General features: G+C 44.9%; 1 protein-coding gene across 2 annotated transcripts in view; it reads right to left on the reverse strand.

Moving 5' to 3' along the window:
* Window positions 1–23,536, reverse strand: part of LOC126356771 (deoxyhypusine hydroxylase) — a 40,226-nt gene that overhangs the window by 1,523 nt on the left and 15,167 nt on the right. The window contains exons 2-3 of one of the 2 annotated variants that reach the window (XR_007565821.1): window positions 3,015–3,335; window positions 2,301–2,921 (exon numbers count right to left, since the gene is read on the reverse strand). Coding sequence is in view for 1 of the 2 variants with exons in the window: in XM_050007395.1 (XP_049863352.1) it covers window positions 2,614–2,921; window positions 3,015–3,335 (629 nt within the window). In the remaining variant the exon portion in view is untranslated. Of the gene's footprint in view, window positions 1–2,287; window positions 2,922–3,014; window positions 3,336–23,536 lie in introns of those variants that run through there. The other variant, XM_050007395.1, reaches the window with a different exon arrangement.

The raw sequence follows: 23,536 nt of genomic DNA on the forward strand, positions 1-23,536 counted from the left end.
AAAATGAAACACCGATCGACCAGTAGAGATTGCAAAGGTGTTAATTAGAAACGCACAGTAAGGCACAGACAAACGAAAAAACCATTCATCAATTATTTGTACAAGGTTTTTTTTAACGCATACACCCACTCTCGTGTGTAGAAGAATGATGAAGATGTGAGATTTTAAATATGAAGTATTACGAATTCTATTTATCATATTTGTGCATGAATAATAGTATACTGAACAACAGTATGAAGTATTTTTTTATACACTGACGTGGAGGGAAGATCATATAAGTAGGATTTTCTTGATTATGACAAGCGCTGGTGTTATCAGAGTCTGCTGCCTGCAACTACAATTTAACTGTATGTGAAGTCCGATGGCCAAGAAAAATTCAAATAAGCACAGAACATTTCTAATAATGCAGTCATATTATATCCTACAAAAATGTGTCTTCATATGACTATTTAATAATATTTATTAATAATACTGTCATTTTTTATTTATTTCTTTTATTAATACGACACAACAGGACTCCTTACTGCAGATGTGGTACTATTGATGACTATGGCAAATACTGTAACACTTAAAACACTGCCCTGAGGAACACTAGTCTCTTGCTCAAATCAATCAGACAGCATGTTACCAACTCAGGTCCCAAAAAACGGCTGAGACAGGAAAGACCGTATGAAGTTGGGCGAGAATACAGGAGGAGTTGCCTGGTCTCTTAACAAACAGGCCAGATGATGGTTAACCATTTGCTCCACGGTCTTTCCTACACAACTCGTTACGACAATACTCTGATAACTACTAGGATATGTGCAGTCCTTTCCTGGTTTGAGGAAAGGGATCAGAATTGCCTCCCTCCATGAGCTGGGGAAGTTGCTTGAATGCCATATCAGATTGAAACATTAGAGGAGGATTTCTTTTGGTGTCGCTGGCAAATGTCGAAGCATTTCACCTCCAGCTCCACAACGCATGGTTGAATAGTTGAAATGCTCACATTTATAGCACCACATAGGTTTTGGAATGTAAGGCTGAACATTAAGTTGAAGGAACCCCATCATAAGATGTTCAGTCAGTGTCGGAGAATTGACTGTGACAATGAAAGTGGCGGTCTTTCAGTTGCTCCATTATTCTTCTGAGTTTGTTGCTCCACATTGACTATTCCCTGGGATGCCCATTCTTGCTTCAGTTCTGCTATGTCCACGCCCATGACATCTCAGCATGTGACAATGACCTTACTGGAGCTGAGAGAGGTGTGAACCTCAACAATGATATAGTCACCCAGTTGCTGCCATTTCTTAAGAAGGTCTACCGGCTTTGACCTGTAAGTTTCGACCAGCAATGCGCCACTACACAATCATGTTATAGATTTTGATGCTCTAGGAACACCTTCCAAACCCTTATGGATATAAAAGGGGGACACTTTCTCTAATGTCCCCTGCTTCCTCATTATCACCACAAACACATTTTTATTCATGACTCCATCAGCCCTGTTACTGCAGTGCAAAGTGTTCTTATCTGGAGGGCTAGCGTCTCATTCTTTTGGATGGATGGATGTAAATACTCCCAGGCAGTACACCCTACCCGCTGGAGGGAGAGATTATTCAAGGATTCCATTTCAGTCCCATGAGAAGCTAGGGAAACAAGGGTCTACACACACACACACACACACACACACACACACACACACACACACACACACACACACACACACACAAGTCCCACGTGCCTGAGTAACCCTTATACAACGGAGGTGCAGCAGGCTCCCCACAGGTTGCCCAGTAACGACTGTTTCACCTCAACAGCCATGCATACCATCAGCACACAGCAGAAAAAACCAAAAAGATACACTTCGGTGGTGCATACGCCTCTGCTTTTCTAAGGGTCTCATTTGAGGTGCTACAGGTCCTGGCTCAACGGTGAGGTGACAAACAACAGAAAAGCGTGTGCGACTGCTTTCTTCTGCCCGGGAATGCTTTTTGATGCAGCATAATGTTCATTACAGTTAAAGAGGCTTTGGGCAAAAATCCTGTACATCAGCTCATGTTACGACTATTGTGACATGGTGGAAAGATATTCTTACCAAGTAACTTATCACATCAATATGCATTGAAAAGTCCTTGACACACTAGTCTCAAATGTAAATGAAATCAGATATCAAAGTGTGTCCACACCAAGAAACTCATCAAAATTACATTAAGTGCATTAGCTGAAACGAGAGGGTGAAAGCTATTAATATTGTAAAAAGACACAATGATTGTTAATTACATTCTATATTATCAATCTTTTAGGATAGAATAAAGTTCGTGTACCTCTGCTAAAATTACATTCTTCAGGCATAAGAAGTCTCCAAGTGTACTGACTCAATTCCATTGAAAATGCCATTTTTTGTTTCATTGCAAGTGATCATTTATTTTTTGTGACCAGTGAGAGATTTTCGTCACACAAATTTACTTGGTAATGGGAAAATTTTACTGAAATTTTCACACTATTCAAGCTCTTTCACAGTTAAATATGTTACAATAGTTCCATCACATTATCTTTATATATATACAGTTAATTTGGTACATATATAAGTAGTTACATAGATGGATCTGTAATACATTGCTGATGACAATCATATATTTAATGGACTTTCAGCAGTGTATCAGCATATTGGAACTCAGTACTTGTTTCATATTCACACATATCAAGGGCAATCTCACAGCTCTCCTTCACAACACGTTTTGGGTCCTGTAGGTAATCCTTCAGTATTTCAAAGCATTCTGGAGATGCAATAGCACCCAGAGCTTCTGCACATTCATGGCGCACCATTTCATTTTCAGAAGCATCTTTCAAGGATGCCTCCAGAAACGGAACAGATACCGCACTTTGTATTTGCCCTAATACAAAAGCAATCTCATGACGAAATAGGGCACCTCCGACTTTTAGCCCTACAAATCAAGAAATGTTTGAAGATTAGTCGTTTTGTCAGAAAATTCAATCTCAAGACAGTTTGACAATTACAGAATTTAAAAAACACTCACCTTCACATAATGCCAATATGCTTTCCTCTGTGTTAATATTTCTTAAGGAAAACATAGCCCTATATCTATCAAATAGACTGCTGTTCTCATCCAACAAGATGTTCTTCAGATGGGGTACATCATTTTCAGATGATGGTGGAGCTGGGTCCACTGAAGCATATGGACTCTTCTGCTGATCATCTGGTTCCCTGGATTTATGAAACCACTCAATCCTTGCTAAAGCTAACTGGCATGTTTCAGCTACTTCAACAACTGGATCTTCAACATATTTCCTTAGAATGTCAGATACTTCCATTGATCCTATTGCTCCAAGTGCTTCAGCTAAAACATGAAAAAACCTTTATCTTAAGTGAATACTTTTATCTTTTTCGAATCTAACAACAACACAACAACGGTAATCATTTCAATGTGTCAGGGATTTTTATTATATGCACACTGAACTGCAAAGTCACAATATTTTATAATATGTGTGGTTATCCAATGGAAATAAATTTGTAGTGACCCCGCGATATTCACTACCATGAATATTGCTGCGAGTAGAAGTGGAACACTCAGTGGTGGTCAAGTACAAAAATCTTTTACATATTTGGGTCTACTTAACCATTGGCCAAATTTGATGCCTTGTTTGTTGTTTTATGTTCTACGAGATAATGTCAAAGTCTTTTTAACCATTAAATTTTTTTTCTTTCTGGTGATCAGTCTTCCGAATGGTTAGATGGGGCTCACCATGTCATCCAATTCTCTGTCAATGTCTTCACCATCACAGAATAGCACATAAGACCCTGTGTCTTCAATTAGTTGTTAGATATATTCCAACATTTCTTCCCCTACAGTTTTATCATCTAAAGCAATCACTAAATCATGGAAATTATTCCTTGATGTCTTAATGCATTATCCAACCATTCTGTCTTTTCTTGTCAATATTTTAAGCAGTCTTTTCCTCACTCATTCTGTGGAGATCCACTTCATTTCTTATTTGATCTCTTCATCTAATTTACGGATAATACTGTATAAGTCTCACTTTCAAGAAAGTCATACTTTGTAATGCATACCTGAAAATGTTGTTGTCAGGGATACACACAAAAAAATATCATAATATATTTTTGGAGATGCTGCCAAAAACTCTACAAAAATTACCATGCTTTTCACAACAAAGCAATGCAAAGAAATGACATTACATTGAATGGCTGGACTTTTAAACTCCAATTTTGAAAACTGAGGACCAGTTTAACATACTTCAAAAGATAACCCTGGTACTAAATTACATAGTTTCCCAACATTCTCTGTGTCCAGTAGGTTACATGGAACAAAGCTATCCATTTAATATGCTTGATGGAGCTACACACTATTGTATCAAAAGTGTTTATTCTGCAGAATTGAGTGATAAGAATACTATGTAAAGCTGACAACAAAAGGTTATGCAGCAGCCTCTTTCAGAGTTGTGGAATCACAAACAACTGCATCAGTCATGTTATCTATGTTTACTAACAAAAATTAAGTTTCAGACAAACCAAAATAATTACAATATAAGGTAAAAAAGGCTTAAAATTGGATTTTACTTGTTTGGCTTGGTGCCAAACTGAAATTCTCTGTTCTTGTACAAAAGCTTTTTTTGCTAGTTCTCGACATAGTAGTGAACCGTTTTACCCAAAAATTCAACAACTACTTCCACTATCTATATCCTGATGCTGCAACTGTCTTGACACCACCAGGCACAGGTTTCCTAGTGCAATATATTCATAATTATTTTCCTCTGATAATGTACACTTGACAGCAAAAGAGGTTGTAGTGGAAAGTCACAACCAGATTCAAAGTCCAGTGCAGCACCGACATGGATGATATGTGAGGTGCCATTTATCCAAATTACATTGAGAACATGTGTAAAGGCAGTATTACTTGAAATATTATGCAAAAATATCCCTGTGTGTATTCTAGACCTATTCCAAGGACTGATACTTATTAGCTGTAGATACATTACAGAGACCCTTAACAGGGAAATTTTTGGTTGGTGTGATGTTTTCATAGCCTATCGGAGTAAACAGCAGTTTACTGCAGCCAGGTCTTACTCCTTTTGATTATGAGTAATGTTAATGACAACATGGAAACAGACCACTGAAATCCATTGTTAGAGTTGAATTACTATACATATAAGGGCATCCGTACAGCAATACCATTGACAGCAGATTAGCATAAACAATCAGTCTATAAGAACGCAAATTGTGTGGCTTACTGTGCAGCTTCCAACACATTTTTCTGGCCAGTGTCACACAATGGGAACTCCATGTTGGAATATCAACAATCTTAAGAAAAGTATAGATGACACGTTAAGCTGCAGACAGGCACAACGAAAAGACTGTTAGACATTTAGCTTTTAACCAAAGCCTTCCTCAGACAAGAAACACACACACACACACTCACACACACACACACACACACACAATTCACACAAGTAAGCACATCTCATGCACACATGACCAACACATGTGCTTGAGTAGTTGGCCACTTTGATTTTCCTTTTTTCATGGGAGATATCTGCAAAAGAACTGAAGTCTACAGCAGTAAACATACATTTTAATATATAAAATGGTATGTAGAAATGAAGAATCATATTTCCTGTTACTTGAACATAAATGCTTGCAACGTTCTGACTGTATACAAGCCTGTGCAGCATGCAAAGTTTTGGACCACTATGCACAAAATGCCCTGTTACTGTTTAAGCTCTTAGCCATTATGAAAAATTAATGTTCAAAGGCAAAATTCTCCTACACAGCCTATTTGATTAATGACTGGCCACTGCCAGATGATGATGATGATTACTATCTGGGTTGATGGGGCACTCGACATCATGGTCTTCAGTACTCTGACGAAAAGTCAGCCAACAAATCTCACGTGTGGGAACAAAGGCTGTCCGCACATGTGAAGCACTTTATAATATATTAAAGACTGCCACCCTTTCCCACCAATTTACGGATGAGGTCAGACAGTTCACAAAATTTCACCACCCTTGTAACACTGTAATTGGCATCTACGAGGATGGTGGGCAGATCTCCAGTGTCAGTATATAGGACACACATAGCCACAATATGCCAAACTGAAAGTGGCATGTTACAGACTTTACAGAGTGGTGGTTCCTCCCGCCAGAGGAGGAAGTCATGTGTTAATGCGCAGTCTCATAAGCAGAATCTCCTTCCAGTGGTGAGGCTGACTAGAAGTTCACAATGCCTTTGTGGTCGATTTGAGTGACCGCAGTTTGTTGTCTGTCACTTGCAACCATTCAGTCTCCCACTGACGCATGATACATCTGTCAGAAAAAGAGATGATGACATGCAACAGGATGGGACATTGATGGACAGCACTATCCCAACATGCTTCCTTGGTAGCTTTGTCGGCCATGTCATTGCCCTGTATTCCAATGTGGCCAGATACCCAGCAAAAGATCGCCTCCTTGCCAAGGTGTTGGTGCCGCTATAAGGAGTCATGGATGAACTGAATCAGCTGGTCCACTGAATACACTAGAGGAAATGCTTGCGGTGTACCAACAGAGTCGGAACAGACAAGAAACCTTCCACTGCCTTAAGAGTGCCATATAATTCCTCATCATAATCTGTAAATTGTTATGGAAGACACACTTTAAAAACCCCATCAGGGAAAACATCAGAAAAACAGAGCATTCTCTTGCTGGGATCCACCTGTATAAACAATGATAAAACAGTGGTACGAACTTAAAATGGACAGAAACAAAGTTGTAAGAACAAAATCTGGAGTAGAAGTTTTCTTGTACTGTGAAAATCACTTTGGGCCTCTGAAGATGCCTAAGCGGCAATGCGTTCCATCCCTGGCTGTGTATTTTGATGCCTGAGAGATCCAGATTCTCGAGACAACTGTAGAACGTATACCAAATGGCTTGGTTGCATGGGGTCAATTCCTGAATAGTTGTTCAAAGGTGGGTTGGACCTCTGAACTGAATGCCAATGGCTGAGGTGACACTGAGTTTTTAGCCCCTGTCGAGCCAAAAGGATACATTGCCAAATCCAGTGTGGTGGTTCACGAGTCTCTGCACACAGACTCTGAACTGGGCTGGTCCAAAAGGCTTCAGTCGATATCTGAATATCCTCATGGTAGATAGCATCTAACATCCTGAGGTAGGAAGGACAGCCTGATCCGCAGATCATGATGCCGTAATACAAAAATGATTGAACAAATGCCCTATAAAACTGCAGGAGGCAGGAACTGTCAGCTACCCATGTTTTTCCACTAGGCATTTCAAAATATTCAATGACTTGGACCCCTTTGTTCATAGGTCTTTCATGTGTGGGAGCCAAGTTAACCTAGAGTCAAATAAAAAACCCAAAAGTGAATAGTGCCTTGAAAACATAAAATATTGTCATCCAGTGTGAGCACTGGTTGGCTAAAACGCCGATGAGCACAGTTAAAATTGACACACTTAGTCTTCTCGGGTGAGAATAAAAAACCAGTTGTCTGGGTCCAGATTGTGAGAGTCTGGATATGATGGGTGCCCAACAGTGAGGTCAGCACTGTCCTTACACTTATGAAAACAAACAAATGTGGAGATGAACTAAAACTGTTGGACACGCATGCACTCGAAATGACTGCACAGTTTCTCTGTACCCCATGCACTCTCATATGCACTAAAACTAATTAGGAGGGAAGGAACTAATGGAAAAAAAACATAGGGAAATGTGACTGGCTGACCACTTACAAAAATCTAGGATTAGCCAGCCACCCTTTGACACATTAAGAACATCTTCCTAAAATCTTGTTAAAACTGTTGGACAATTAACAAAACTTTAAAATCCTAACAACATTAGTTTGATCATTACATAAAATAGATGGCAAATCTGCCATAGTCCACTGTTCGACAAATAAAATGCAGTCCTATAAAATGTGGCTCACTGTGATCTGCATGCCACAAGCACGACACATTGGAGGGTCCTTTCGCTGGAGTAAGAATGCATGCGTCAGAGCTGTGGCATCTGCCCCCGTTAGCTGAGTGGTCAGCGTGACAAACTGTCAATCCTAAGGGCCCGGGTTCGATTCCCGGCTGGGTAGGATATTTTCTCCGCTCAGGGAATGGATGTTGTGTTGTCCTAATCATCATTTCATCCTTATCGACGCGAAAGTCGCCGAAATGGCGTCAAATCAAAAGACTTGCACCAGGCGAGCGGTCTACCCAACGGGAGGCCCTCGTCACACGCCACTTACATACACATAGAGCTGTGGCCTATGCGAAGATGGGTCAGAAGGATCTCATCCTGCCAATGTGGCTGGAAGCAAGTACTCCAACAGCCGAGTTGTGGGCTTGTGACATGGAGCTTGTTATCAGTTACTGCCAGCCATTTGTCTTCCCATCAATTCATGACTTTATACCTCAACAGTGAAGTGTGTGGGTGACGTTGGGGCTGCAAGGAACTTACACACCTGATGAACCGCACTGCCACCGGGTGGTAAGTGGCGGTTCCCCTGCCTCAGCACAGATGCTAGGTATGGGACTGGTCTGATAAGCACGTGTGGCCAGCCAAATCCCCTCATAACAGACAGCATCAATGATCCGCAAGTAAGAGGGCCTCGCTGACCCATGCTCCATGCATAGTCCAGCCACGAACACACAAAAGCCCAATAAAACTGAAGGAGATGTGCTCTGTCCGCTGCCCAAGACCTGTGGCTAAGACACTTGACGATGATCAATGCCTTCAGGGTTCTGGCTTTCAGGTCTCGCAGGTGCGGTAACCACGGCAATTGGCAGCCAAACATGACGGCCAGAAATGGCACTGTCTCTGAAATGTAGGATGATGTAGCCCATATTCAAGGCAGGCAAAATAAGAAGAAGACAAGAATGATTAAAAAGAACTCTCACGCACTTATCTGCAGTAAACTGAAAACCAATTTTTGCAGCCCACTCCTCTAACCTACACACTGTAAGTTGCAACAGATGGCTCGTTGTTGCAACACTGGAGGACAAACAGAAAACAGCAAAATCGTCTACAAATAAAGAATACTGTATAGGACTCCTTACCATAGATGTGATACTGTTGAAGGCAATAGAAAAGAGGGTAACACTTAAAACACTGCCCTGAAGAACATCATTATCCTGTTCAAATTTATCAGACAGCATGTTACCAACTTGGGTCCATGAAACAGTTGAGACAGGAAAGACTATATGAAGCTGGGGTGGTAGCCACGAAAGCCCCATCGATGCAGTTGTCCGAGAATACAGTGTCTCCAAGTAGTGTCATACGCCATACTTATATCAAAGAATATACCAATAGTGATGCTTATACAGGAAATGCTGCTCAACAGCCACCTTCAGGACAGTCAGATTGGCAACAGTGGGCCGAAATCTTCGGAATCCACACTGAGTGCTGCTAAGGAGTTGCCTGGTCTCTAACAACCAAACCAGACAATTGTTAACCATTAGTTCCAGGGTCTTCCCTACACATCTCGTTAAGACAATACTCCAATAACTACTGGGACGTGCAGTCCTTTCCTGGTTTGAGGAGAGGGATCAGAATTGTCTCCCTCCACGAACTGGGGAAGTTGCTTGAATGCCATATCAGATTAAAACATTTGAGGAGGATTTCCTTTGGTGCTGCTGGCAAATGTCGAAGCATGCAGTACTGGAAGTGATTGTGACCAGGTGCAGTGACAATCAGTGCCGATTCGAGCTCCCAATGGAGAAACGGAAGTTATAGACCTCAGAACTGGTGGACCCAAAGTCCCAAGTTTTCTCTCTAGAGGGAAAACTGGATCCTGGCTTTCATTGGCAGTAGTTTGTGCAAAATGTTCGGCCAGCATCTGAGCGAAGTCTTTGGAAGTTGTTTAGAGGCAGCCCTGTTTCCGCACTGCTGCTATCGGGAAATGGCAGTGTTTACCAGAAATCCTCCGGATGGCTTCCCATACTTTTATAGAAGAAGTGGAACGATTGATGGAGTCCAGTAACACTTGCCATGACCTCTTACTCTCCCTAACGATGTGTTGAGCCTTGGCCCTCACAACTCACAACACAGACAGGCCTTAAGGTTGTCTGCTGTCGGTCAGCATTTAAAATGCCGAAGAGCCGCACGCCTTTCCCAGATCGTGGAATGACACTCATCTGTCCACCAAGGTACTGGTTGCCTCCTAAGATGACCTGAGGACTATGGAATGGAGAAGTCAGTAGCAAGATGGATCACTGGTTTCATGCACTCCACCGATCCTTTGACGCTATCACAGTGTTCGAACCAGCCAGCTGGTTGACACACGTCCTGTTAGACCTGCTGACTATCCATTTTGGGGGCGTAACTTCAGGTGGTGAGCCATTCAGTAGGTGAAGGTGGATTGGGAAGTGGTCACCGGAATGAACGTCGTCAATGACCTCCCACTGAACAGAGTCAGCAAGGGCGGGAGAACAGACAGGTCGATGGCTGAGAATGACCCAGTAGCAGTAGAGAAATGTGTGAGTACCCATGATGAGGATGCACAGCTCGTGAGACGTCATGAGGTCCTTCACAACCCGTCTCTGAGGGCAAGTATTGGTCTAGTGCCAGAGGAGATGATGGGCAGTGAAGTCTCCCAGCAGGTGGAATGGTTGCGGGATTTGTGCGATAAGATCTGTGAGTGCCTCAGAGTCTAGAGCATCTTGCAAAGGTAAATATAGTGACCAAACAGTGATCCTTCGACATACATGAATTTGAACTGCAACTGCTTTCAGGTCAGTAGCCAAGGGGAGAGCATAGGAGTGGTGCGCATTAGGTGACACACTGTGACACCTCCCTCGGCTCTTTCTCTCCCCCCCCCCCCCCCCCCCCCCCGACATGTCATCCTTGTGGTATAGTCTATATCCTTGTAGCACAGGGACACCTGTATCTTTAAAATGTGTTTCTTGCAAACAAAAGCACAAGGGACATGCCTGCACTAGGAGTTCCAGTTCCTCTACACGAGTCCTGAATCTATTCATGTTTCACTGTAATATGGAAGCCATGTCATCGGTGTGGTTTTAATTTAACCCTATCTTTGCACCGGGGAGGTGATGTATTTTAAAAGTGAGGGGGAGTGGAAGGACTGCCTGGATACAAGGCATCTAACTCCATGATATCCTCCTCATCAGTAAGATGGGAAAGAATGACGTCTGGATGCTTGCTGTGGAACTCTTGCTGGTCTTTCCTGGGGCAGCTGTCTGGATTGCTTTGTCCTTACTCTTTTTCCTTTGACATGTACACGTGCAAGTACAGGTGCTTTTGGTACCAGTGAAGGAGGTAGTGAAATATCTAAATGTAACACTGGATGAGAAACTATCATGGACCCCTCTCATAAGGAGTACCTGTTCAAAGGTGAAAGGTACTCTAATGAATACTACGAGAGCTTGTGGTAAAAATTGGGGCTTAAACCCCAAGAGTATGTACTGGATATACACCTCGGTGGTGAGTCCTATGATTACTTATGGGGCTACAGTGTGGTGGAAGAATGTAGAACAGCAGGTAGCTGCTAAGGTGCAGAGACTAGCTGGTTTAGCCATTATAGATGGAATTAGCGGCACACCCACTGCTTGGATAGGAACCATGCTGGACATGCCCCCATTACACCTGTGGGTAGAGATGGAGGCAGCAGCTAGAGCACACAGCTTAAAGACTGGCAAAAACTGGATCTCACACTAAAATACTGAGTGAGGCAGATATAGGTATAGTTGGGGAATGCCAGCCAGCTATATAACAACTCCCAGATGCTTCAACATGCCTTTCAGTGTAGAAATTGGAAGTAGAGAGCTCTGGGAGAACATATTTCGACACCGTACTGGGGACATAGTCTGGTTCACTGACAGTTCGAAAACAGACCACGGTGTTGGGGCCGGGGTATACAGAGTGCAGCCGAAGCTGGAGAGCACAATCTCTCTAGGGAAGATGGCCACTGTGTTTCAAGCAGAAATATCTGCTATCAGGGTGTGTGTGGAGGAGAATTTGCAGAGGTGCTACAGGTCATAGCATTTTCATTTATTCAGATAGCCAAGCAGTCCTGAAAGCACTGGCAGCCTCTGCAACAAGATCAAAGATTGTACCAGAATGCCACAAAGTCCTTGTGGAGCTAGTGGAAATCGATAGGGTAAACCTATTGTGGGTCTCTGCTCACTCAGGACTTAGTGGTAATGAGCAAGCTGATAGGGTGGCCAGGATAGGGGTGATGACACCATTTATTGGACCAGAACCCGTCCTGACAATCACCAAGGCAATAATCAAAAAAAAACTTCGAGATTGGACGAGGAGTCAGCAAGCAGAATATTGGGCTAAGGCCCAAAAGCAAAAACATGGCAAGGTATTTGTGCCGAAGCTATGTTCTAAAAGACGTGTCTCAATCCTGGGCTTGAACAGGGGAGAAATGATACTCATGGTTGGACTATTGAAAGGCCATGGGAACTTCAAAAAAACATCTACTTACAATAGGGATAATAGAAGAAGACCCCCAAATGTAGGATGAGTGGTGTGGGTGAGGAAATTGCATCACATTTGATCTTCGAATGCGAGGCATTGGAGATTAAGAGACACAGAACGTTCGGATCAAACAGACCTGAAGAAACTGTGTCTAGCAAAGCACTGGTAAAGGATCTCCTTGCACCATTCAAGGGCATTGGTTGACTTTACTAGACACACAGGGAATGATACCACACAATAAACTCTGTTTCGGTGTGGGCAGCACTGGGCTTGGCCAATGCTGTATTCGCTACCCTGATAAAATCAAATAAAATCAGGTGTCATGTGTGTTGATGGTCCACCTTGGGAATAGGTTTCTACACCATGGAAGAATATAAGGTGACAAAGACAGGCAGTTTTGTTGCCTTATCTTCTGTTTTCGGCATAGGCATAGGACACCCACTTGGTCACTTTTGTTTCCTGTACTTTGCGTTATTCAGCAAAAAAAAGGGCAGTCTTGGCTCCAGACTGGGTGGTTTCCATAGCAGTTGATGCAAATAGCTGGAGATGAGCAGTCAGTCCCAGCGTCATAGTGGCTTTTCCACAGTTTGCGTTATCTCCACAACTCATGGTTGTATGGCTGAAATGCTGGCATTTATAGCACCGTTTAGGGTTTGGAATGTAAGGCTGAACATTTAAGTCGAAGGAACCCCATCATAAGATGTTCAGGCAGTGTCGGATAATTGAACGTGACAATGAAAGTGGCAGTCTGAGTTGCTCCATTATTCTTCTGAGTTTGTTGCTCCACATTGACTATTCCCTGGGATGCCCATCCTTGCTTCAGTTCTGCTATGTCCACGTCCATGATATCTCAGCATGTGACAACACCCTTAGTGGAGTTGAGAGATGTGTGCATCTCAATAATGATATCATATCAACCAGTTTCTGAGATTTGTTAAGAAGGTCTATCTGCTTTGACCTGTTAGTTTCGACCAATGATGAGCCATTATGCAATTGCATCATTGATTTTAATGTTCAGCAAGGCCTTCCATACCTTTATGGATATAAAAGTGGGACACTTTGTCGAACGTCCAATCCTTCCTCTTTATCACCAGAAACACATTGTTATTTTCGACTCCATGACTTGTTACTGCAGGACAAGGCGCTCTCATTCTTTTGGATGAATGTGTGTAGATATGCCCAGGCAGTACACCTTTCCTACTGGAAAGAGAAGAAGATGATTTCGAGAGTTCCTTCTCAGTCCTGTGAGCAGCAAGGGAAATAAGGATCCACTCAGACAGAGCCCTGTGTGCCTGAGTAAGAATTACACAACTGATGTGCGGCAGGTTCCCCAGAGGCTGCCAGATAATGACTGTTCCATCTCAACAGCCATGCATCCCATCAGCACTCAGCACACCTTGAGATCGAATTTTTTTTAAGGTTTATTCCATTCTTGCATGCTAGGAAATCAAGTCCAGATCCCCATTCCCTAACCCACAATGTTCCACCGCCGTGCCACACGTTGGTCGCAGAAGCATACCCAGAGCTTATGGAGACGGGGGATTGGCAGTGCTTACCAGTCCCCAGCTAAGGAAACCCAGGGTCGCCAAGCCCATACTCAGCAAGTCAACGCTGAGCCCTTGAGAGCCCGCAAAATGGTGGCCCAAGGTGTTGGAGATAGCAACAGAGTACACGATTACTTTGTCTGCTACTGTCAGGCTGGAAATTGGCGAATGGATCTCGGTCCTAGAGAGCCATCAGAGGTGGCCCACATGACAGAGCAAGGGGTGGAATTGAAACCCAGCTGGCTTTTTTGCTATCCCAAAGAATGCAATGACACTTTTCATGCATCTGTTTATAATGAATGCAGTTTTCCATCATAGGATGACTGTTAGGAGGAGGAGGAAAGGAATGTGGGTGCTCCTGCGTTAAGGCCAAAGAGGTTAAGTTGATTAAGAGGTTCAGTCAAAAGGGCACCTCTCCAACAGGACCTGGGAGAACCCCAAAGGGGATGGTGCATATTAAAGTCACTGAACAGTAGAAATAAGTGAGGAAGCTACCCAATAAGCTGGAGGTAGTATGCCCTCCTGACACCGAATGACGGACTGTTGTGAATGGTACAAAGAGAAAAGGTCAAGTGAGGAAGGAAACGGTGAACTGCAACAGCTTGAAGCAGCCGGGTAGTCAGGATCGTCGTGCGACTATGAATGTCATCCGGGATGAGCACTGTGACTCCCACACATCAGGAAATTCAGTTCTCGGTGGGAGGAGGTGGGGGAAGGTCAAAACAGACCAGAGAGAAATGCAAGAGGTCACAGTGGTTGTGAGGACGAAGTTTTGGTTCCAGGAGACAGAGAACAAGCGGATGCTGTGATTCTAAGAGCAGCCTCAGTTCTCGTCCTTGGATCGAAGGCCAAGAAGGAAGGGAAGTAAGGAAAAAATGACGGGTTCTCACCTCAGCGGCTGCCGAGTGCCAGCCTTCAAAGACTCACTACTACAGGGTTGGTTGGTTGCTTTAAAGGAGAGGGAGGATGGGTGGGGGGGGGGGGGGGGGACCAAACTGGAAGGTCATTGGTCCCTTGTTTCCAGTAGAACCTTTACCCAAGGGAAAGAAGAAAACAAAGAAGACGTACGGCACAGTAACAGGAGAAATTAAGAACCAGAAGAACGACAGAAGGACAACAAACATTACAATGGGCAAAACAGGACAAGAAAACCACAGAGAGATGCAAGAAACAGGGAGAAGCAGATTACCATGGCTGGCTGACCATGAGAATAAATAAGGAGAAGTCAGCCACTCTGCAACACATTAAAACCTCCACCCTAAAAGCCCTAGTGTGGAGAACACAGAGGGACAAAGGACATGCACTAAAACTCAGATCAAATGATAAAACTCACCCTCACCAATAAAACATAAAACTAAAGCTGCTGTTGAGGCACTGTCGCCCAACACCGAAGGTAGAGTGCTGGGGAAAAAAGTCTGCCGCAGAGAGAATAAAAGTCGGTAGTCCAGCAAGAGGTGGATGACTGTCATTTGGGAGCCACAGCGACACTGAGGTGGGGCCTCGCGACGAAGGAGATGATCATGTGTGAGCCCCGTATGGCCAATGCAGAGCCGGCAAAGGACAACTGATTCCCTGCGAGAAGCCTGCAGGGAAGACTTCCACACGTACACAGTCTCCTTAATGACATGCAGTTTGTTGTACATACTATTATGCCACTCCATCTCCCAAAGCTGAAAAACCTTGCGGTGTAAGAGAATGCAAGTCAGTTTCAGAGATGCCCATTTCCATGAGCAGTTTCTGCGTAGCCGGTTTGGCCAGCCTGTCAGCAAGTTCATTGCCTGAGACTCTGATCTGTCTTGGGGTCCACACAAACACCACTGAATGACTGGACCGTTCCAGGGCAGAGATGGACTCCTGTATGTTCATTACCTAAGGATGGCGAGGGTAGCACTGGTTGATAGCTTGTAGGCTGCTCAGAGAGTCAGAACAGAGAAGAAAAGACTCACCAGAAGAGGAACAGACTTACTGAAGTGCACAAGATATAGCCACAAGTTCTGCAGTGAATACGCTGCAGCCAGCGGGCAAGGATTGCTGTTCAGTATGGCCTCTGCAGACATAGGCAAAGCCAACGTTACCATCAGCCATCAACCTGTTGGTGAAAATAACTTCAGAGCCTCGGAACAAGTCAAGAATAGAGAGGAAGTGACAGTGGAGACTGGCGGCGTTAACGGAGTCCTTAGGGCTGTGCAAAAGTTCCAGATGAAGATTCGGCCGAGGTGTACACCATGAAGGTGTACATGAATGGACCTCAAGTAGAGATGGTAAAGGGAAGGACTCCTGTACAGAGAGAAGGGATCGCAAGTGAACCGCAATCGTGACCCGTGACCTGGGCCACCAATGAGGGAGATTAACTGCCGCGGGTGGGAAAAGGAAATGGTAATTCGGATGCTCAGGAGAACTACGAATGTGTGCAACGTAACTGGTGGGCAGTTGTGCACATTGGTTCCTTAATGGAGGACTCTGGCCTCCTCCAGGACATTAGTCACCCAACTCGTTCTAAAAAAACTCGTCCCTAGGCGAACGCCACAGTGGTGCACTGAGTCGAGTACAGGCAACACTGAGGGCATTGCCACACAATAAACCAGACTCCCACAGTCAAGGCGGGATTGAACAAGGGCTCTGTAGAGCTGCAGCAGCGTAGAGCAGTCTGCACCCCAGCTGGTGTTGCTCAGGCAGCGAAGAGCATTGAGGTGATGTCAGCACTCCTGCTTAAACTGACGAAGGTGAGGTAGCCAAGTCAATCGGCATCAAAAAACACTCTTAAGAATCAATATGTCTCCACTACAGTGAGTGGATTGTCATTAAGATAAATTTCAGGTTGTGGATGAGCGCTACGATGCTGACAGAAGTGCATGACACACGACTTCGCAGCTGAAAACTGGAAGCTGTGGACTAGAGCCCATGACTGTGCCTTTTGAATGGCTCCCTGTAGGCACTACTCAGCAACGCCAGTACTGGAGGAGCAATACGAAATGCAGAAGTCATTTGCGTACAGAGAAGGGGAGACTGATGGCCCTACGGCTGCTGCTAGACCATTAATGGCCACTAAAAATAGATACACACTCAATTTGGAGCCCTGCAGAATGCGTCTCCTGAATATGGGGTAACTATAGGAGACATCAACTTGGACACAGAAAGCACGGAGCGGCAGGAAGTTTTGGATAAAAATCGGGAGTGGGCCCAGTAGACCCCACTCACACGTGTGGCAAGGATTTGGTGTTGTCAGGTCATGTTGTATGCTTTAGCCAAGTCAAAAAAGGTGGCAACAAGGTGTTGGCATCTGGAAAAGGCTGTTCAGATTGCAGACTCAAGGGATACAAGATTATCAGTTGTAGAGCAACCCTGGTGGAAGCCGCCCTGGCATGGAGCCAGTAGGCCATGAGACTCCAAGACCCAACCCAACCCAACCCGACCCGACCCAACCCGACCCGACTGCCGACACACAGTACGTTCCAGCAGCTTACAGAGAACGTTGGCGAGGCTAATGGGCCAATAGCAATCCATATCAAGCGGATTTTTACCGGGTTTTAGCACCAGAATAATGGTGCTCTCCCACCATTGTGATGGAAAGACACCATCACACCAGATCCGGTTGAAGATGACAGGGAGCTATTATTGCTTGTAGTCAGACAAGAGATGTTTGATCATCTGACTGTGGATCTGATCTGGCCCAGGAGCTGTGTCGGGGTAATGTGCAAGGTTGCTTAGGAGCTCCCACTCTGTAAATGGGGCGTTACAGGGTTCACTGTGGCATGTAGTGAACAAGAGGACTTTCCATTCGCCATTTGAGGGAGTGAAAGGCTGGGGGGTAGGTCTCCAATGCAGAGGCTCGAGCATAGTACTCGTCAATCGCGTTTGCATCGGCACAGAGCACATCATTGACGTTATCACCAGGGACACCTGTTGGGGTCTGGTACTCCGAAGACGTCTGATCTTCGTCCAGACTTGAGAAGGTGATGTATGGCACCCAATGGTCGACACGTACCTCTCCCAATACTCCTGTTTCCGTCATTTTATAAGCAGGCAAACATGTGCACGGAGCGGCTTGAAGGCTATTAGGTGCTCTAGAGAAGGGTGTCGCTTATGTCACTGTAGAGCTCGCTGATGCTCTTTAATTGCCTCAGCAACTTCTGGCAACCATCAAGTGACCGTCTTTTGCCTGGGGCACCCTAGAGAACAAGGGAACGCATTTTCTGACGCAGAAATTATCATTATAGTGACCTGCTCAATCATAACATTGATAGCACCACATGGGGGAGATTCATTGGTGACAGCAGAGGTTGCCTTGTTTAAAGCCCACCTCGGTAGGTGTCCGTGGGCTTGACGTTGGGTGAGTGACAGGAAGATGGCGAAGTGGTCACTACCATACAGGTCGTCTAGTGTTCTTCAGTGGATAGATGGGAGAAGCCCTGGGCTGCAAATTGATAAATCAATGACTGAGTAACTACCATGAGCCACACAGAAATGTGTGGCGCCTCCAGTATTTCAGAGGCAGAGGTCGAGTTGGGACAGTAAATTTTGGACATCTCCGCCATGGCCAGTAAGCATGGTGCCAAACCACAAGGTGTTAAAACCTCCCAAAAGTTGGAAAGGTTTAGGGAGTAGATCAATCAATGCAGCCAAGACATTCAGGGGTACCAAACCATCTGGAAGGATATATATGTTGCAGACACTTATTTCTTGCGTTGTCCGTATCCTGACAGCCACAGCTTCAAGTGGAGTTTGAAGGAGCACAGGTTCACTAAATACCGAGTTCAGGACATAAACGCATACTCCACCTGACACACTATTATATTCGCTATGGTTCTCGTACTATCCCCTGTAGACGCAAAGAGCAGGGGGCCGCATTGCCGGGAACCAGGTTTCCTGGAGGGCAATATAGAAAGCAGGTGAAAAGTTTAAGAGTTGCCGTAGCTCAGCCAGCAATTCCACTAGAAAATGACGTGATCATGAGACTGGGAAGGCATGAAACACTCAATGAGGCAGTCTATGCTTCAGGGTCACCTGCTACCACGGACTTATTTCCTGAACAGCCTACATCCATTGTGTCTGAGGGTCTGGCGAGATCTAGGTCCTCAGCAGACACCAAAATCTTCAACTCATCCTCAGATGCAGAGCTTGTAGGCAGCAGCGGTGCGGGTGCACCGCAATTTCCTTAGGCTTGGGGTTTTCTTTCTGGATTTCTCTTTTGATCCTTGGGTTTCTCTGGCTGGGAGGGCTTCACTTATTCAGTCTCCGGGACCGAGAATGATCATGAAGCCCTTACACTTCTCTGGTTGAGAAGTGGGGACTGGTTGGGGGGACAGTGCTCCTGATGAGGGAGCATCAGGGAGGGAAGTGTCCCCCCCCCCCCCCCACCATCAAGGGGGCAGTTGCAGTCTTCCAGCTCTGAGAGCTGACTGGAACTCGCCGTAGTGATGCAGCTACAACTGTTCTTGTAGCGGCGCCATAAGATGAGGCCATAGCCACAGGATGTATGTGCTCAAATTTCCTCTTGGCCTCAGTGTAGGTCAGTCAGTCCAGGGTCTTGTATTCCGCAGTTTTCCTTTCTCGCTGTAAAAACCTGCAGTCTGCTGAGCACGGGAATGATGTTCTCCACAGTTGACACAGATGGGGGAGGGTCACATGGAGAATTGGGATGGGATGGGATGGACATCCACAATCTCAACATGTTATGCTGAAAGTACAGCGGGAAGACATATGGCCGAACTTCCAACAGTAAAAGCACCGCATTGGAGGAGGGATATATGGCTTGACATCGCAGCGGTAGACCATTACCTTGACCTTCTCCGGTAATGTGTCACCCTTGAAGGCCAAGATGAAGGCATCGGTGCCATCCTCATTATCCCTCAGACCCTGATGGATGCGCTGGACGAAATGAACTCCTTGTCTCACTAAGTTGGCGTGCAGCTCGTTGTCAGACTGCAAAAGAAGGTCCCTGTGGAATATAATACCCTGGACCATATTTAAGCTCTTATGAGGCGTGATGGTAATGGAAACATCACCCAACTTGTCACAAGTGAGTAATGCCCGTTACTGGACTGAGAATGCCATTTTTATCAAGACTGACCCCGACTGCATTTTGGACAAGCCCTCCACCTCCCCAAATTTGTCCACTAAATGCTCTACAAAAAACTGAGGCTTCATCGAGACAAAGGAGTCCCTATCAGCTCTTGTACATATGAGGTACCGGGGTGAATAAGGTTCACTGCCATCCTTAGCCTGGCATTCGTCCCATGGTGTGACCAGGGAGGGGAACAATTTAGGATCATACTTACTTCCACTGCACTGAGACTTGGAATGCTTAGAGACTGCTGCCGTTTGATCACAAGCAAGTGATCACGTACTACGCTTCATGGCCTGTCATCTGCCCTGATGCCACCCACTCTGACCTGGTGCCCTTCCCAGGGGCATCACCTAGCCTCAGTAAAGGCCACCTGGCAGGATGACCAATGCCGGGAGTCCTGATGCCCCAAGAAGATGGGCATCTAGTTCATGGAATACATGGGGAGTTAAACTGTGGAGGCATCAGCAGAACAAACCTTGTGTAGTCAGGGGTTACAATCAACAGGGTACATGGCAGCCCCACCACAATGGACTGGCTACCATGCTGGATGTGAGGTGCAAAGAATTCCATGGTCATCGTTGGCGCAGAAAACTATATTGCATAATGGGTGGAGGAAAACGCACCCAGGAAGGTGTACTCGCTCAAGAGATGGAGGATGAGCAGGACTGCAATGTCACGACGAGAAAGTGGGCTAAAGATCTAACATGCATGATGGTCACGGTGCACCATGTAAGGTGGGACATGATGCATCATCTAAGGTGCCCTTCCCCAATCGGCTCACTCTTCAGCAAAATTTTGAAAAATGGAGGTCAAACCCTACGTGGGACCATCACATTAAGGCCGAAATGTGTGAGACTCCATTAAGTCACTTCTTACAACAGGCAGTAATACCTAGGGCCTATTCTAACCCCCAGGCCCACAGGGGGACTACTACAGGGCACAGTGGCTGGAGGACCCTGCTCTGTGAGATCTACAGAGGCACCGCCATTCTCCTTCTGTCAGTCTGCGGAGTCCAGGGCAGAAAAACTGTTGGTGGTATGCACCAGCAACATGAACGACGATCGGGTGAGGGTACCACATGGCGACACCATTGAAGAGGAACTTCAAGTCGGTGAAGGATATGACTGTTTGCCTTTGTTTGACGCCTTGGAGCCTTTCCAGTTGGCGAAGGGGGACTCAGATGTTGGTTGGCTGGAGGGACATATTAAGTCTTCATGGGAGTATTCCTTCCATTCTTTCCGGACTGCTAGTTGTGTAGCAGGTGACTTCGCCCAAAGTTTCGTGGCTTGCTGCACAGCTGGAGGAGGAGACTGGGCTGCAACCATAACACTGAGCGATTTTTCAACTGCAATGCTATATTTGAGGTCATTTGTCTGCAGAACCGCGTCGTTCATGGAGCGAGAAGCAGCAAGAACAATACTGTAAGTGCTGGGTAGTAGAATGCACGGTTTCCGACTAGCCAACAACTTATGAGTGAGTGGAGAAAGCACTTTTTCCTTCACCCGGATCTCCTGGTCAACCCACTCGTCGAGATAGATGGAACAATCTCTGGAGGCTGCAGCATGGTCGCCAGTGCAGTTGATACACTGGAGAGGAGGAGATGGACAATTGCTCTCATGAGCATCCCTACCATAGATGGCACATTGGCCAGTTGTCGACTGGAGACTCTAGAGTGGTTGTAACAATGACACTGGTAGCAGAGCATTGGGTTCAGAATGTACAGACTGACAGTGATAACTACATAACCTAGTTTGATATTTGATGGGAACACCAGAGAAAAATCAGAAAATGAGTTCTTTTGTCATTAAAGAGGCATTTCCCTTTATCATCGCCTGACGGACTGCAATTACACCCTGGTCAGAGAGGTATATTTGGATTTCTGCCTGAGTCAGACCATCGAGCAGCCTAATGTAAATAACATTACAGGAAGAATTCATCATTCAATGGGCCTCAACATTAACCGGATAGCCGTGGAGGAGCAGAGCTGCAACCAGTTGTTATGCTTGAGAATCACAAGTAGTCTTCAAAAACAAAGTGTCATTGCGTAAACAAGAACAGGATTTCACAGGGCCAGCAATTGCATGAATGACTTTCTGAATAATAAAAGGATTTACCAATGCAAAAGACTGCATCTTCAGTACGTGAAACCATGAGGTACCGTGGTGCCACCGGGAGGGTCTTTGAATTGTTTAACTACTTCCATTTACATTTTGTAGACTTTGACTGTAAAGAAGATAATTGGCTCATTGCAAGAAAATCCACCATGATTGCCAGTGTGTCTGGTGGTGTGAACCTTCCAACTAGAGGTCCCCCTTCAGAAGGGGGCGCACCCACCTTAGGTGATGTTCACACCTCAAGCCACACCTCCCAAACACCTGACAGAGGGACCAAACAGCAATATGGGAAGGTAGCAGCTCAGGCAATCACCCTTACCTGGGCCTGGCCTGTACCATGTGGTATGTGGAAACCCTACCTGTCAACTAAAATTATCTATAACTTGCCTCGTTATATAAAATGTCTGACACACAGCAAAGTAAAATTTGAAAATGAATTGAGAAGAAACCCTTTGGCAACTCCTATTCCACAGAGGAATTTCTCTTAGTGGAGTGTGTAAATGGCTGTGGGTAGGAACTGCTAACTCATGACTGTATATTTAATAATAATGGAACAAAAATGTTCAGTACATCTACAAATTAATTTGTGATGTGAATGTAAAATGATTCATTTCACATCATTACCATTTATCATGGAAATGATCCATGGAACATGGAACTAACTGTAGCTGTACATTGCATTATTTTTACCTGCATTATTAGATTTTCCCATAATTATCACACAAAGTACAGTTTTACTAAACACTTCTAATTATTCACATGACAAACAAAAACTGTTAAGTTTAGGGATTTGAACCTACGATGTCCAGGTGAGCAAGTAATCCACCTAACGCTCCAACTCTCCAGTCCTAACTAGTCATCAAATGTGATGACTGTAGACCACGTTTCTTTCATTAACCAAGGCTTAGTGATCTAAACTGTGTACAGGGCTAAACATTTTAGCAGCATCATACCCGAAGGGGAACATCATTCTGGCGTAATATATACCACTGGAAATTATCCCTGCTTGTGGTGGCATAATCTACTACATTGACCGACATTTTAACATGGCAGGTTATACTGGTCACCACATATTAGGTTGCTCTGGCCTTTTAACACTAACCAAAACAGCCTTGCTTTGCTGGTACTGCGAACGGCTGAAAGCAAGGGGAAATTACGGCCGTAATTTTACCTAAGGGCATGCAGCTTTACTATATGATTAAATGATGATGGCGTCCTCTTGGGTAAAATATTCCGGAGGTAAAATAGTCCCCCATTCGGATCTCCAGGCGGAGACTACTCAAGAGGACGTCGTTATCAGGAGAAAGAAAACTGGCGTTCTACGGATCGGAGTGTGGAATGTCAGATCCCTTAATCAGGTAGGTAGGTTAGAAAATTT

Source organism: Schistocerca gregaria, chromosome 1 (assembly GCF_023897955.1).
Source record: "Schistocerca gregaria isolate iqSchGreg1 chromosome 1, iqSchGreg1.2, whole genome shotgun sequence".
NCBI classification, from domain to species: Eukaryota; Metazoa; Arthropoda; class Insecta; order Orthoptera; family Acrididae; genus Schistocerca; species Schistocerca gregaria.